Below are 18,414 nucleotides of genomic sequence, written 5' to 3'. Positions count from 1 at the left end.
CCCAGATTTGCCTGAGGGGACAAGTTCAAATTGAAGAAAGACAGTTGTAGAATAGATGTGGAAATTTGCCTTTAACCAGCAGATGGTTGATTGCTAGAACAAACTTCCATCTGTTGTAGTAGAAGTAGATGGCTTAAATAAATTCAAGGCAAAACTAGACAAACACTTGGAGTGAATGGATGGGTGAAATGGGAAGGGTTTTTTTTTTGGCTGATGCTGTATAAAGCTTGCTTTCTTGCATCATATGCCTCTACTAATGCTAAAAAATATTAAAAAACCAACTTACATTTATTTTCAATAAACTGATGAAGAAGGCACGATTTCCCAGTTCCAGCACTACCTATTACTAGGAATTTGAAGAGGAAATCTAAGGAAATAATTAAATAACACAAAAATCTGTCACAAAAATATTGGCATTATTAATATATTAACTTTACTTATAAAATAAATATATGCCTGTAAATTCTGTGAAAATAAAAAAAAATTTAGATTATAGAGTACAAGAGAAACAGACAATTTGAAGTAGTTTCAGACAAAGGTCAAAAATAAAAAAAACTTATTAATTCAAAATAATACTAATTATTTAAAATTTTCAGTGATACTATGCAATAATTTAAAACAGTAAAACAAATTACTGCTATCTGCCTGTTTTATTTGACCTTTGAAATTATCCATTGCTTCTCGGGGATTAATGAGACATCCCATTTATACAGTTCTGATGGTGTAGTTCATACTGAGTTCTTTATAGTGCGATTTTCGGCAGTTGGTTGGGGGGGGTCTAATTATGGTTTCAATTTTTGCTGGAAAAACTAATCCTAATATGACATTTCCTGTTTGGTAGAATGTGACTTATACCTAGATCATAAGAATATGCTATGTTGCTGATTATTGCCTTTCTGCTTATGTAGTTTCTGTGCTGAAAATGGTTTTATTATTGGGAGGGAGAGGAATAAAGATGTTCTATTTTAAAATGTCCCATTATAGAAGTACCAATCTGAACAGTATCAAAAGTAAATGTGGCAAAGTCACATTGTGATGAGAGTTCACATCTGAGACAAGTACAAGACTGGTGTTGAAACTGGACAAAAGAGCCACTGAAGTTTATTTTCAATGGGCAGGTACAAAATTTTTTTTTTCTGAATGTCTTGTTGTCAAGGCCATATATCAGATCGAGTCAAAATGGGCAGCCTGGCCGCCCATTTTGAACCTACTGCTTCATTAACAAGTCAAATCAACATGGATCCTAAAATGCAGAAATAGTGCTGCAGTAGAAGTATCAGAGGATTAATACTTCTACTCTGATAATGATAATTCTAGCAAATGAACCTAAGGTTGGTAAAAGAAAAAAAGATGCAGAATCTCCTTTACTGACATGAATAAGCTTGAGTGCTTGAGAGGGCATTCCTTTGGGGTAGGTCAAAAATTTGCTAGGGAACATAAGGTGTCATCATAAAGTAATGGTAAAAAGCACTATAAAGCCATGTGATACAACTGGTGCCCAAATAAGTTCACCAGCAAAGAGGTATAGAGAAAAGATCCTACAGACTTCGAAAGAAGTATTATTGTGTTATTAGCAGATAATACAGCAGGAGGCCAGCTGTACTCATCAAGTATTCAAAGACTACTGAAAGAGTAGTCATTCATGTCATTATTCAATGAAATTAATGACTGGAAACATCTGTGAACAGACACAACCATGGTCAAAAATGAACTGTGGCAGAGTGAAGCACTCTAGATCTGGAGCAGATAATTAAATACAATTGTGGCCAAATGACAGAATAATTAATCACTATATTTAATGTGAGTACATCACAAGGCATCAGCACCCACACCATGTGAAGAACCTTGCAAAGAATGAATTGAGGCAGGAGCCCTTCAAAAAAGCCACTGATTTTTGACTCCAACCATACACAAGTCATGGTCCAATAAGTCCCAATTTGTACTTTTTAGCACCAGTGGAAAAGTGCACATATGGAGGAAACCACCTAAAGCACTGGAACCATCTAGTTATGTAGAAGCTACTTGCACAAGTAGTAGTATCTAGGCAGAGTTTCTCAAATTTTTTTAGTCATGGAACACTTTATCTCACAACATATTCATGAAACACTTATGAAAAGTTAAGCAGGAGCCAAAGAATTCTTTGCTAATATTTTATTAAAAATGACGTACTGTGCATCAGGAGCATCTTTATTTCCAACACATGTAAAGCCAAAATTCAAATAACTATCATTATACTTTATTTTGGTCTTTTATTAGTTGGTTCCTGTTTTTTCACTTCGGATTTTTGGGGAACAAAAGGCTGCGATTGCTCATCCTCACTTTGAAGTGTGAAAATAATGTGTTCATTTTCATCGTCCATAGTTGCACTACTAAAAGTACTTTGCTTCTCATTTTAAATTTCCTTTTTTTCAACCACAAATCCATGGTCACATATTTTAATAACAATATTTTGAAATACTAATAATTATCAAAAAAAAAAAATTTATACAAGGAAGTGAGTTTATTTATGATATCAGTGCTTCCTCCTCTCCTTCAACCCGTGTACTCAAGGCTAAATCACATACGAATGCATACTAGATCACCACGTTGCTACCTTTTTTGTAGGTGTCATTACCTCTATGCATACTTCTCCATGCAAAGCCCGCCAAAATAAAACGTTCTGCATTTTATTTGAATATTAGAATATGACAGTATACTAATAACCGAAAAATATTATAATTATAAATATTATTATAAAATATTATAATGATACAAAAGTGGTGCAAATACGCAAAACTTATTTTATTATTATTTTTTAAAATTATTAATTATGATTTTTCGCAGAACACTTGTTCACATATCACGGAACACAGTTTGGAAAATACTAGGAGAGTGCTACAAAAATTAGAGCATATCTGAACATCATATATGTCAAGTATACCTACCTATCAATGTTACATGTTTGCTCCTATGGACAGGAATACTTTCAAGGTGACAATGCAACAAAGTGACACTGCATCAAAAGTGTAAAAGAAGACTTGTGGAGCTTCTGCCCTGGCCAGCTTAATCCCATAACCTCAACCCCATTAATCCTCTAATGGGTAACTTCATTTCTTCTTCTTCTCCCATGGCTTAATTCCATTTATTTGGGTTCTATTATCACATTTTTTATTTTGACTACAGTCTCCTCTAACTCTGCACTCTTAAGTCTTTCCATTTTCAAAGACTTCCATCCATGTCCTTTTTGATTGTCCCTGCCCGTTTACCAATAACCTACAAATCCAGGATCTTATTTGCAGTTAATCCTGGCCCCCTTTCTTTACAGGTCTAAACCATCTCAGTCTCTGCTCTTACTTTATCGCCACTGGCGAAATCTCTAGGCTTCCTCACATTCATTTCTCACTTTATCCCTTCTGGTAGCTCCACTCATCCACCGCGACATACATATTTCTACCAAATGAAACCTTTGTTTTTGTCTCTTTTGTAATGTCCAGAATTCTGTGCCATATAACATAGCTGGCATCATCACTGATTTTAACTTACCGTTCAGCCTAAACTGAACCCTTCGGTCACAGAGCACCCCACTTGCATGTCTCCACTCAACTATTCACTACAAGTTATGTTGGTCACATTATCATCCCCATCCTGTTACAAAACCCAGATATTTGAACTAATTCCCCTGCTTCACCCCTGTTCTCCTATCCTTATTACATTTACCTCTATTTTCACCTCCAAGACTGCATTACAGGTATTCCATTTTAGCTCTACTAATTCTCAATCCATTCCTTTCCAGTGCTACCTGCAATGCTCTAGCCATCCATTCACCCACCCCTCTCTTGACTGATTGATAGGGGTGAATCCACATCATCAGCTGACACGACACACCATGCTATATCCCCCTCTGCACATTCCCTGCCAATTCATCTAATATCACAGTGCAAATTCTTTCTCTTCTCTCTACTTTTCTATCAACTGTCTCATATAAAATATTGTATCAGATAGGGAACAACAATAAACCTACCAGGCATAAAGCCAAACTGATTCAAGATATTCATTAACCTATGCTCAATGACATGCTTTATAACATGGCACATCAATTTGATTCTGCAGTAATATGCACAATTTCAGTTATTATCCTTATTTTTATATATTAGAATAAGAAAGCTCTCCCTCCATGCAACTACCATTCTGCCCTCACTGATAGTTTCATTAAATAATCCTGCTACCCATTCAATTGGTAATAGTTTTCAAACCTTGCCTGGTACTCCATCCAGTCCTACAATTTTTACGACACTATACTAGACAAAAAACACTTCTACTTCATGAGTTGTTACAATGCCAATCATTCCTATATTCTGCTCTATGGCAACTATTGGTTAATGAGCACAAATACAGCCAATAATATGCACTAGAACATAAGATACCCACATTTCAGGAAGCCAATTTTGCAAAAAAAATATTTTATTACATATAATTTAAAACCCAAATTTACAAAATTTCAATGTAAAAGAAAGTTTTTACGTTCATTGCTACTACTGTCACACTTATCACTGCTGACAAGGAGGCCACCTGGATGTACTGACCATGCTGTCTCTAGTCAGGGCTAAAAATAAAAGACCTCACTGCATGTAGGTAGTCTTCATACCATAAAATGCAGGGAACTTTTTGGCAACAATTTCCAGTGAAAAATGTGCATCTTATTGTCCAGAAAATATGGTATTTTTTTATGACTATACTTTTGGAAAAGCACAGCCAGGTAAAAATTAATTACAATATAATGTTCATCACAACATCTAAACAGAAATTCTATAGAATTTCGGTTTCCTTAATTTTTTGGCCGCTTCACTATCCCAAAATCTGGCCAGAGAGTAGTTCGGATTTTCTCCTCACCCTAAATAACAAGACTGTTGTTTTTAATGATGTTTTTCGATCTTATACAATATAGTGTCAGAATTAAGAAGAAAATTTTAGTTTCCCATACTAAAATCTACTTGCCTTTTTTTGTCCAAAAAAACTGATTGGTGAATAAAAGTCAAGTGAAGGCTGTTATCAATTTTTATGCCCCTACTAAAAGGTAAAGTATCTGTGGGGTGAAATGAAATAGCATATTTGTCAGCACAATTGGTGTCATTCCAGGAATTACATGAGTACTCCAGTGTTCCTTGTGTTACTTTTTAACACTTTGTTGGTTCCATGCAACTTTGTCACGTAGTTTTTGGCCAATGCCAGTGCAACATGCTATTAACTCATCATCCTAATAAAGTAGACAGTGTAGGTTTAACAGGGATCCTAGGATGGACAAGTTAATATCAAGGAAGAAACAGTGAAGGTGTTAATTTTTCTGACATGTTACACAAGTATAGGAAATGTGTGCTGAAAATATATTTCAGTTTAATGCACTGAAAAGTTAATAGCCACTGACAAAGATACAAAAATATGTTTGGGCAGAAAAAAAAAAAAGAAAAATCAGATCTAGTAATTCTTTGATATGATCCATATGGACTCTGAACTGCCTTCAGGATTAATTCCTTTGGCACAGCTGCCACCTATAAACTTTTCAAAGGCTGGGGATTAGGTTTCTGTAACAACCAGAAATCAGGAGTTTTTTTGGGAAAAGCAGGAGGTTTTTAAAGTCCACACTGCACTAGAAATTAAATTTCACTGACAAAATAAACATATTGGGATGCAGGATGTAGAGCTGCTGGAACAAGTATAGAGAAGGGCAACAAGATTAGTGAATGGAACAAAGGGTTGCTCTTATGAAGAAAGGCTTAAGTTTTTCAAATTATAGTGTCTGGAGACTAGGCACTGGTGAGGTGATCTGATAGAGGTGTATAAAGCCTTGAATGGTTTGAGCATGCTCAATGCCGATGGGATTCTTCCTCTTGCTCAGAATAATCACCTGAGAGGGAATAAATTCAAATTGAGGAAAGACAGAGGTAGGATAGATGTGCGGAAATTTGCCTTTAGCCAGTGGGTAGTTGGTTGGTGGAACAGACTTCCATCCCTTGTTGTGGAAGTTGATAGCCTAACTAAATTTAAGGCTCGGCTGGACAGGTATTTCGAATGAACGGAGGGGTGAAATCGGAGGGTTTTTTTTTTTTTTTTTGGCTGATGCTGCATAAGTTTGCTTTCTTGCATCAATGCCTCTACTAATGCTAATGCTAATATTGCTTTAAAATACAGCCAGAAGATTGTTTACCAGTACAGTATGCTTTTAAACATTAGATTACTTAACATTTTTCTGTCTATGGATTTCTGTTTGGATTGACTGTTAGACATCAGGTGATTATGTCTGATTCTATTAAGATAATATAGAAGACTTGGAACATCTCCAAAAATGTGGAGTCAAAAGTTTTGTTTATAAAAATGGAATTGCTGTTCAGACTGCGTAGTCGAGAGCATTTCCAAACAATATACCAGAAAGAGAAGACCTGAATTTAGTTTTTTCTTCACCTGGTCAGATATTCTTTGACACTCAGCACTGCTATGAAGAATTATTAAAATACCAAGGATGACACGAGATAATTTGTTACTTCATGCTTCCCTGTGCACTTGTCAGTTCCTTTACCTAGAACCACTATACATCAATTCTTTCTTCTTTCATAATGGATCTGCAAAATATCTATTTCTTAATCTTCAATTATATCAAGCAGTACTGGAAACTTTTTTTTTTTTTTTTTTTGCGAAATCTATATGTTTCAATTTCATTCAAAAAAACTTTTGAACAGATCTACGAATTCTGTTTGGAACTGGCAGACCTTCAAATATGCTTTAAGTCTTAGGAATTTATGATAGAAAATTGCAACCAAAAACTAAGTCCACAATTTACAAAATTTATCCATGAAGGTCATTCAGTTTCTGCTATGAGCATATTAAATATTTTCAACTGTAATATACTTCATCAGACTATATCAGCATACAAATAGCATCATATTTCTAGACCCCCCCCCCCTACTGGCAGCACGAAGTAATAGTTGAAGACAATTTTTCTTTTAAAGTATACCTTATATTATATTAGTTTTTAATAAAGTTTAAGTTCTTTTATTAATCTTAAATTAGAAAGCAACAGCTTTCTAAATTGGGAGAGGGTATCATTCCTGGGCTGTGTTGTATTGTATACATTGCATTTTCAATGCAATGTATACAATACATTTTGTATTTTGTTCATACAAACTGTAGAAGCTTAAACATGTAAATTAAAGGCAGAACTAGACAAACATCTGGAGTGAATGGATGGGTGAAATTGGAAGGTTTTTTTTTTTTTTTTTGGCTAATGCTATATAAGCTTGCTTTCTTGCATCATATGTCTTTGCTAATGCTAAATAATTATAAAAGAGCCAAATATAAAATTTCATGAACATCCATCCACTGGAAGTCAAGTTATTACATGTCTATGGACAAAGAAATAATAATATCCGACTTTCTATCAGTTCAATTTTAGTAAAATTTTGAATTGCTTGACAATCATTCTTTAAAGAGCCAGCCAAAATTCAGGAAAATCCATCCAATAGGAGTTGAGATATTACTTGTTGATGAACTTTTTTTTTTTTTTTCTTTTGATTTGTTGTGTTGCAGCCCCAACTAAGCTATGGTAGTTCCATTGTATATGTGATGATACTGTACTGATAAAGCTTAATAAATGAAGTGGTGTTACTGTAACAATGTGTTTCGTTATGGTATCCATATTGAGTGAATGGCCACTTAATCAGATGGATGCAGAAACTGCCACTACCTGGTTACCATTCTTGACACACAGAGCCGGACCATGGATCTACTGATCTAGAATTTTTTGATTTTGATTTGGTAGTTGTTGGCGCATCGGCTTCTGTGGCCATATTGCACCTCCCAAGGTTTTTGCAGTACTTTGATCCAAGCCCGAGGCGGGAATCGAACCCGCGACCTTTGGGTTGCCGGGCAGGTACTTTACCCACTCGGCTAGCCCGACTGATCTAGAATACCTTTCAAACAATAATGATTGAGCTCTATCCCACCCCATACAGGAAGATAGGTTAGGTCGTTCCTGTCAACCTTTGATAAATCTGTCTATCATAAAGATAAACTTACATCAATTTACTTTGATATACTTCTGCTATTTGGTATGAGAAGCCACTAGGTTTTTCAGACCAACTAAGAAATACCATTACAGGCTTACTTTGATATACTTCTGCTATTTGGTATGAGAAGCCACTAGGTTTTTCAGACCAACTAAGAAATACAATTAAAGGCTTAGACCTAAAGGGTTGTCAGATGACCTAATGTGACTTGTGACACAGAAGAAAAATGAATAGGATGCATATAAATTATCAGGTGATGCAGAAGCCTATGGTAGATATAAATTAGTCTGTAATCAAGTCACAAAGGAGGTTAGGCAAGCTATAGCAGATTATGAGAGGTCTCTGGCAAAGAAGGCCAAGAAAAGCAAGAAAGACTGCTTTACTTATAGTAACAGTAGAAAGAAGGGGATGAATCACAGGTCTACTTGATGTTGATGGTTTAAACATTCATGATCCTGCTCAGTTTGTTGACAAACTGAATAGATATTCTGCATCTGTAATCAGGCACAAGGAGCTCTTTAGGGAGGAGAATGCCTAAACTTCCAAGTCTAAAAAAGGGAGCTAAATGATTTTGTGATAACTGAGGGCACGTGGAAGAGAAACTGTTGAAGCTTAAGATAAAAAAGGTGCTTGGGTGGATGGGATCTATCCAATTATATTAAGGGAGGCAGAAAAGGAGGTAAGCACACAGTCATAATTATAAGAGCATCTATGGATTGGAAATGTGCAAATGTAACCAAGTAATAAAGGAGGAAGGGGGGGTCAAATGATGATACAAGTAGTTACAGAACTGTTAGCATTAATATTTGTTCCAGAGAAAATAATGGAGTCACTGCTAAGAGCATTGCAGGACCATACATACAGAAATGCAATTATACTGCAGTATAGCATGGTTCTGTTAGGGGCAATGTTGTCTGAATAATTTGATTAGATACTATAATGTAGTAACAAAGCAACTGATGCAAAAAACAACTTGGATATCATATATTTGGAGTTCAGGAAATTGTTTGATACTACTGTACACACAGGACTTGTATAAGTTCTACTGCAGTATAATTGCATTCCTGTCTATATGGTCCTGCATTGCTCTTAGCAGTGACTCCATTATTTTCTCTGGAACAAATATTAATGCTAACAGTTCTGTAACTACTTGTATCATCATTTGACCCCCCCCTCCTCCTTTATTACTTGGATACATTTGCACATCTCCAATCCATAGAGATCTCTCCTGAATCCATAGATGATTTTGTAATAACTGAGAACAAAGTGGAAGAGAAACTGTTGAAGTTAAATGTAAGAAAAGCACCTGGGGTGGATGGGATCTATCCAGTTATATTAAAGGAGGCGGCAAAGCAACTAAGCAAACCCTTAGCCATAATTATGAGAGCATCCTTGGACTCAGGGGAGGTCCCCACGGACTGGAGATGTGCAAATGTATCCCCAATTCACAAAGGGGGATCGAAGGGTGACAAGAGTAATTACAGACCAGTTAGTTTAACTTCTGTTCCGGGTAAAATAATGGAGTCGCTGGTTAAAAATGCATTGCAGGATCATCTAGACAAGACTGCAGCAATAATTCAGACACAGCATGGGTTTGTTAAGGGAAAGTCTTGTCTGACAAATTTGATAAGATATTATGATGTGGTTACAAAGGAACTGGATGAAAAAAATAATTTTGATATCATATATTTGGATTTCAGGAAAGCTTTTGACACTGTTGCGCATGGAAGACTATTGTACAAATTGGAGCAGAATGATATTAAGGGTAAGTTGCTACAATGGATAAAAGGATGGTTAAGTGGGAGAAGACAGAGGGTGGTAATCAATGGGTGCTGCTCTTCTTGGACTTATGTTATTAGTGGAGTCCCACAGGGTTCGGTGTTGGGTCCACTGTTGTTTTGTATATTTATCAATGATATTGATGAAGGTATATCAGGCTTAGTGTAGAAGTTTGCAGATGATACAAAGGTTTGTATCATCTAACAGGGTTGTTAATGACAGTAATGGCAGTGTGCTACTGCAACAGGATCTAGATAATTTGGGCAGATGGGCTAAGAAGTGGCAACTGAAGTTTAACCTTGACAAATGCAAAGAACTGCATATGGGTAGAAGTAACCCCAGAGAAACGTACCAACTGTGTGGTACTACACTTAAGATGGTAGAAAACGAAAAAGACCTGGGAGTAATTTTGCAGTCAGATATGAAGTTTTCAGAGCAATGCAGACAGGCTGCCAGGGCAGGTCATGAGGATTTTGTCAATGATATATAGGAATTTTGCTAGCAGGGAAAAGGAGGTGATTGTCCCTCTGTATAAGGCAATGGTCAGGCCACGCCTTGAGTACTGCACACAGGTTTGGAGGCCTCATTTTAGGAAGGATGTAGATTTACTTGAGCGTGTACAGAGAAGGGCAACAAGATTGGTGAGGGGAATGAAGGGATCCTCTTATCAAGAGAGGCTTAAGTTCTGCAAATTGCAGTGGCTGGAGACTAGGCACCTGCGCGGTGATCTGATTGAAGTGTATAAGGCCTTGAATGGGTTCAGCACGCTGAATTCTGATGGGATCCTTCCACTTGTTCAGATTACGAACCTAAGGGGGCATAAATTCAAATTAAGAAAAGACATGTAGATTAGATGTGCGGAAATTTGCCTTTAGCCAGCGGGTGGTTAATTGCTGGAACAAACTTCTATCTGTCGTTGTGGAAGTTGATAGGTTAAATAAATTTAAGGAGGAACTGGACAGGCATTTGGAGGTAATGGTGTGATTTTTTTTTTTTTTTTTTTTGGCTGATGCTGCATAAGCTCATACATTTGCTTTCTTGCATCACATGCCACTACTACTACTAACAACTACATCGTTTAAAGGAAAACCTACGATAGTAGTGTAAAGGGCATCATTGCAAACACTAGGGTGCCTGCCCACTCAGAGATTAAATGCCAACAAGCCTTGAGACAGTGTTGTCTGGGTGGTGGTGCCCCACTGAGAATAAGTAACAATAGTCTTCTCTATTAGTGAAGCATTACTTATTCGAGGTAGTGCAATAAATGGTAACTCGTTGAAATGATGCCCTTTACACTACTATCATAGTATTTCCTTTAAGAGTCTATGTTGTTTTTACACTGATATTATATGGGTAATATATAAAGCATTTTTAAACAATTTAAATTTTCAATTTAAACAATTTAAATAAACGATACATACAAAAAGTACTACAGTCAACTAAGAAAAGAAATATTCTTCTTTTCTTAGTAAATTGCACAAAGATTAAAAATAATACAGCATGGGTTTGTTAACAGGAAGTCTTATCTGACCAATTTGATTGGATACAATCTTTAAAAGTTTAACATTGACAAATGTAAAGTACTACACATGGGAAACAGCAACCCCAGAGCAACGTATCAACTCTGTGGTACTACACTGACAGTGGTAGAGAATGAAAGGGACTTGGGGGTGGTTGTGCAGGCAGATATGAAGTTCTCTGAGCAGTGCAGATGGGCTGCAAGAGTAGCCCATGGAGTATTGTCAATGATATACAGGAATTTTTCCAGCAGGGATAAGGAGGTGATTATTCCATTGTATAAGGCGATGGTCAGGCCACACCTAGAGTACTGTATACAGGTCTGGAGGCCTCATTTCAAGAAGGATGTAGAGCTGCTGGAACGAGTACAGAGAAGGGCAACAAGATTAGTGAATGGAACAAAGGGGTGCTCTTACGAAGAAAGGCTTAAGTTTTGCAAATTACAGTGTCTGGAGACTAGGCACCAGCGAGTTGATCTGATAGAGGTGTATAAAGCCTTGAATGGTTTAAGCATGCTCAATGCTGATGGGATTCTTCCTCTAGCTCAGAAAAATCACCCGAGAGGGCATAAATTCAAATTGAGGAAAGACAGATGTAGGATAGACGTGCAGAAATTTGCCTTTAGCCAGCGGGTGGTTGGTTGGTGGAACAGACTTCCATCCCTTGTGGTGGAGGTTGATAGCCTAAATAAGTTTAAGGCTCAGCTGGACAGGTATTTTGAACGAACAGAGGGGTGAAGTGGAAGTGGGTTTTTTTTTTTTTTTTTTTTGGCTGATGCTGCATAAGCTTGCTTTCTTGCATCAAATGCCTCTACTAATGCTAATACTATGATGTGGTCACATAGGAACTGTTTACAAAAAATAATTTTGATATCATACTTGGATTTTAGAAAAGCTTTTGATACTGTCTGTTTGTTTGTTGTTGTTTGTTATTTGGTTTTTAAGAGCATTAGCAACTAAGGCCATATTGCTCCGGGATATGCGGTGGTCATTCCCTGACCTTTCCGCATCCTCTGTATTTGGTGGTGACGGGCTCGAACCCAGGTCTAATCAAGAAGCGTGTGCTACGCACTGCTGCTCATTCCCACCTGGCTACGGAGGCGCCCTTGATACTGTCGCACACATCAAATACTACTGTACAAGTTGGGACAGTATGGCATTAAGGACAAGTTACTAAAATGGATAAAATGATGGTTGAGTGGGAGAAGACAGAGTGGTAATCAATTGACACTGCTCTTCATGGACTAATGTTATTAGTGGAGTTCCCAAGGGGTCCATGTTCAGCCCATTGTTATTTTCTGTATTTATCAATGATACTGATGAAGGTATATTAGGCTTAATATCCAAAATTTGCAGATGATACAAAGGTTGGCAGGGTTGTTAACGACAGTAAGGATTGTATGCTATTACAACAGGATCTAGAAAAGTTGAGGAGATGGGCTGAGAGGTGGCAACTGAAGTTTAGCATTGATAAATGCAAAGTACTTCATATGGGTAGCAGCAACTCCAGAATAACATACCAACTGTATGGCACTACACTCAGGGTAGTGGAGAATAAAAAAGACCTTGGGGGGGGTAATTGTGCAGTCAGATATGAAGTTGCTACTAGAACAAGTACAGAGAATGGCACAGGGAAAAGGGTTGCTGTCATGAAGACAGGCTTAAGTTCTGCAAACTGCAGCATCTGTAGACCAGGCACCTGTGAGGTGATCTGATTGAGGTGTCTAAGGTCTAAAGCTCAATGCTGATGGGATTCTTCCTCTTGCTCGGATTCCACACCTGAGGGAACATAAATTCAAATTGAGGAAAGACAGTTGTAGAATAGATGTGCAGAAATTTGCTTTTAGCCAGTGGGTGGTTGATTGCTGGAATAAACTTCAATCTGTTGTTCTGGAAGTTGACAGCTTAAATAAATTCAAGGCTGTAATGCTAAATAAAGCTTGCTTTCTTGCATCATATGTGTCTATTAATCTAATGCTAATAATGTCCAATATACCACAAACGATTAAGAAAAAAAATTCCTGAAATAACAAAAAAGTTGGTCATCTATCAGGTACCACAGAACTGTATTAGTAACAAAATGGGCAGACTGCTAATGGGTTAATAGAAATATTGGATAAATATTTTACTTACTGATTGCCAGATAACTGGCTTCAAGCAAACCAGTCCAGTTTTCTGAACAGGTATCCATCTTTGGACATCAGTCTAGCTTTCCAAGTTTATATAAAATAAACAAATTCACATTACTAGGTGTTTATGGTAACTTTGTCACATTCCATCAAATTAGGCTCATTACTCATTCTAAAGTTTGTCCCACCCAATACAATTTCTTCTGGAGTACATATCAAATACCCCAGGGGCAGTGGTGTTATACCTTCATGGGGCCAAAGGCAAAATGTAATTTGGGATCCCGTCTAGAGAAAAAAACTAATAAACAACATTTTCAATTTTATTTTATTTTGAAAACAAACAAATTATATGACATAAGAACTAAATATAAAATTTCATCAAAATCGGTAAAATCATTTTTGAAAAAAAAAACGTAATTTTAAAGTTAATCTTCAAGTAAAGTTTAATTGACTTTGGCAGGTAGAAAGTTCAGTTTCCAATTAAAGTCACTTAAAAATATCAGTAAAACACAGCAGGGATATTCATGTGATGTTGTGGCAGACCCCTGGGTTCCCCCCCTTTAGCCGCTGTTATACATCTTGTGAAGAAGCTTGTGCCAAAGACGGCAATTTTTATGTAGTGGGTTGAGTGTGTTTGTAATATGTTTTGTTGAGTAAAACAACAAGTATTCAAGTGAAGAGAAGCAGACCCCTGTAGTCCCCCCCCATTAGCCACTATAGATCATCTTGTGATGAGGCTAAACACCAAAGCTGGCTTGGTTATTTGTTTTTTTTTTTTTTTAGGAGCATTAGGAACTAAGGCCATATTGCTCCGGGATATGGGATATACGGTGGTCATTCCCTGACATTTCCGCATCCTCCGTATTTGGTGGTGACGGGCTCGAACCCCAGTCTAATCAAGAAGCGGGTGCTACGCACTGCTGCTCCTTCCCACCTGGCTACAGAGGCGCCTACCAAAGCTGGCATTTTTTATATATCATGTAGCTGTGTTTGTTCTGTTGTAATGAGGTGACCAGTGCCTGGCTCTTAGTTAATGGGAAGCAGAAACACCCGGTCGACACATCCCATCATCCATCCCTGCCATGAGGTGGCAGCCAGGATCTACCAGAACATCTTGCCCCCACTTTCACCTGGACAAGCCAAGGGAAAGGTAAGAGGAAAAGGAAGTGGTATAAGTAGGGAGAAGTTCAGGATTTGGAAAGGTTGGTAAAAGATAAGAACAGTAAAAAATCACAGGTGGATTTTTTCAGAAAAATAAGAGAGAAGAGAATAAGCAAGAAAAACAACAATGAGTTTTTGAAACTGATTTTGGGGACCTAGGCAAATGTCTTTTTTGCCTATAGGATAACATACCATTTGCCCAGGGGCTCATCTGGTGGGAATGGGCTTGGCACACACAGGGTCCTAAGCTGGATATCATCATTTTTCTCTTTCTTGGCGATTCCTCACACTCACTCACACACACTCGGAATTTTTTTTTTTTTTGCCAGTGCAGCATAAGCCTCAGGCTTCCTTGCACCACATGGATAATAATAATAATTGTGCATACAGGGTGTGATTTTTCTGTACAAATCACAACTGTCAGTGTCAACAGATGGTAAGCTTTATAATTAGTTAAAAAAGAAAAAAAAAAAAAAAAAGAGCAAAGGTCAAGTTTATGCATATAATCTTGACCTTTCAGTACATTACCTATGTGTAAGTGATTTTTTTTTTTTTTTGTTAGTTGTTGGCACATCGGCTTCTGTGGCCACATTGCACATCCCAAGGTTTTTTGCATTTTCTACTCTGATCCAAGCCCGAGGCGGGATTCAAACCCACGACCTTTGGGTTGCCAGGCAGGCACTTTACCCACCTGGCTAATCTGGTCGCCATGTAAGTGATATACTGAAGTATTCAATAAAGGAAAGGGGAACTTTATCAGCACCACTAACCAAAAAGCAAACTGAATTAAAGAAATGCATAAATTTTTTTGGCTAAATCCATTATTTAGGTACCACTTGTTTTCACGCAGTGCACGTGGTCGTAGAATGGAGTGACTGTACGGTCAAGTTCTGTAATTGTGTGATTATTGTGAAGGTTTGTTTGATTTTTAGGTGCATTAGCAACTAAGGCCATATTGCTCCGGGGATATGCGGTGGTCATTCTCTGACCTTTCCGCATCCTCCATATTTGGTGGTCACAGGCTCAAACCCCAGTCTAATCAAGTGTGTGCTACACACTGCTGCTCCTGTCCACCTGGCTACGGAGGCACCATTGTGAAGGCATTTTCTTTCCGATTGTTTTGTGTCGTTGAGGAGGGGGGGCGCTTAGCTTAGGTAGGGTATTTATCCCCCCCATTCTGCTGTTTTAAAATCAGAATAAAAGTTCCCGATTTAAAAAACAGCGGCAAGTGGGGGGGAGGGTAAGCATATCAACCTAGGAGGGACTGAGCAGAAAGGCAGTGAGTGGCACCTGCCAATCACTGCTTTGTTCCTGTCCGTTGGCCAAAATATGGCCTAGTACCCAAGATCTGGGGTTTTACCATATTTTGAATGGCACAAACCCGTTTTTAAATACCATATATTTATTAATATATATTAGAATTTTTTTTATATATAATTATCAAATTATATACCTAAAATTCACACTCCACTGTGAAAAACGTTGATGTCCTCCTTTTTTTAATTAATGTGGCAATGCTAGCTTTGCCTTTCAAATACAATTAGCAACAAATTTTGCACTCGACAACCTAAGAGTTAATTACTTTCATTATTTTCCTTTTACCTATACTTTATTTTTGTTGTTAATATACATTTTTCTAAGAGGTATATGTTAATCAAAACCAACGATGAAGAGTGGGTAGTTCTTTTTAAACCGTATTCACGTTTCGTATGCTGAAACTCCCTATACTAATTTAATTAAATCTATTTATATAATACTGTACTACTATACTAATTTAAAGAAATAATCTATCTGCCTGGTTCCGAACGAAAGCTTTTTACCATTAAAGCCACTAGACTTTATGGGGGCATCGTTATTCTCAATTATTAAATACCATGCAATGGATAATTAATCAAAATAATAACTATAAAAATAAAGTGAACCCAATCTACTTTCAAATCCATTGTAACTATTTTGTAATGTCTGTGTACGTATGTGTGTGTATGTACGTGTATATATGTGTATATTTATGTATACGTTACAGATACACACACAACATATCCCGTCACCAATTCTGTAAACACATCTGTATTACCTAATAGGCTTAGTACAAAAACATTCAAATAATTAAAACGATTCGTTTATAAATAACGTTATACAAAAATACACTCACCATAAGATTCTGACATATCTTCTGTGTAGTATCCACTGCAAAACTCGGAGAATCAAAAAAAAAATATATATATATGGTCACAATTGTCAAAACATCTAAAAACAGCAACTACAAACAGGAAAAGCCTTGCCTTCTATACCAATTTCAGTTCGCGCTTGACGTCATTTTGATCATCCTCTTGAATCGAAGCGCCCCTAAGGGCTTTTAGTCGGATGGGATCTTCTAAGCCAAAGGTTAAATTTGCTTGAAATTGGAACAGAATTTCTAACTTATAGGAGTGTTAAAAGTTATTATTGCTAAATTGCTCACGATCAAGAAATCATATCGGCATATGTTACTCTTCGTTCACGCTTTAAAAAAAGCAAAAATAAACTATCAACTGTAGTGACGAAACTATAATTTCTATCCTTACCCATAAGATTTCCTAACGGTCTTCACGTAATCTACCATTCCAAATCAGTTGCCAAGTCACTCTGTGGTGTGGTGGAGGACGTACTTCGATCGGGAGCCAGCACACAGCCACTGGAGATGCACCATGGTTGTCCTTGAGAAATGGAAACTTAGACCACCAACAGCTAACTGTGACTTAGTCCTATTAGAAGCAATTAAACTGGACCTGACGTCTCCAGACAATGGTCATTGATAAGGCAAGGAAGACCCAAGAAACACCCGGAGGAGGCAAAATAACACTAAATGTCAGGCTCCTGAATGTACTTCTCGTCTGTTATAATGGATCCATTACCTGAGTGACTGTTGACATTCGTGACCTGTACGGGGCACTCTAGCCAAGTTCACTTTTAATCCCCATTACTTGAGCAGGGGGAGGAGACAGTTTTCTGTCCCCTCCCCTCTTTTCTCCTGGTGGAGCTTGTCCCCACTGAGCAGATTGCGGTTGCCTTCCTTATTATTCCCCTAAAAACAACTATCACTGACGACATCACGTAATATTGTTAAGCTTGCCTTAAAATCTCGATATTCGGATAAACAAAAATACCTTTCCCAGGTTAGGAAGCTTCGCGATAAATTAAAAAATTATCTACATCCGAACGATTGGTCTGTATTGAAGACCTCCATAGATTTGCGACGGGAAGCACAAGCCTCAGAAATAAAAAACAGACACGTTAATAAGTTGCAAACATTATCGAATAGTTCAAGACACGTTCATGCGAATTCTAACACATTGTCGCGAGCTTGCGACCAAGTTCACACGAGTTGGGTGACATCCCCCCCACAGACACATAACGCACTACCACAGAATATGTCGGCTAGTTCACGAACACCCCCTCACCCAGTATCCAACGAACCGACATATCAACAGGTTACAAATCTTTCCTCGTGCACACTATCGCAGGACCAGATTTCACTTTTATCCAAAGGATTAAATTATAATTTACCACCTCGAAAGCTGCCAAAAAAACAATGCGTAATTGATATTGAATTTGGACTTCGTAGTGTTCCACAAAAAGATGTATTTATTCAACAAGTTAACCAAGTAGTGAATAACATAAAAGAAACGCGACTTCCTAAATTGAATACACATGACAGTTCAGCTTTACGAGAACTTCGAGAAAATAAGGACATTATTATACAGAGGGCAGATAAAGGAGATACAGTGGTAATACTAGATAAACATGATTATA

General features: G+C 37.4%; 1 protein-coding gene across 1 annotated transcript in view; it reads right to left on the bottom strand.

The window, feature by feature from the left end:
- The window catches only part of Rab4 (RAS oncogene family member Rab4), a 212,200-nt gene extending 195,212 nt beyond the window's left edge, over positions 1 to 16,988 (bottom strand). The window contains exons 1-2 of the mRNA XM_090370777.1: positions 16,775 to 16,988; positions 287 to 367 (exon numbers count right to left, since the gene is read on the bottom strand). Coding sequence (XP_090226903.1) covers positions 287 to 367; positions 16,775 to 16,790 — 97 coding nt within the window. The 5' untranslated portion in view covers positions 16,791 to 16,988. The remainder of the gene's footprint in view (positions 1 to 286; positions 368 to 16,774) is intronic.
- Between the last annotated feature and the right edge of the window lie 1,426 nt (positions 16,989 to 18,414).

The sequence above is a fragment of the Mastigoproctus giganteus genome, chromosome 3 (assembly GCF_048544385.1).
Source record: "Mastigoproctus giganteus isolate SK-2022 chromosome 3, ASM4854438v1, whole genome shotgun sequence".
Lineage (NCBI taxonomy): Eukaryota > Metazoa > Arthropoda > Arachnida > Uropygi > Thelyphonidae > Mastigoproctus > Mastigoproctus giganteus.
The sequence above is the reverse complement of the archived record's forward strand: the minus strand, read 5'-3'. Positions and strand labels throughout refer to the sequence as shown.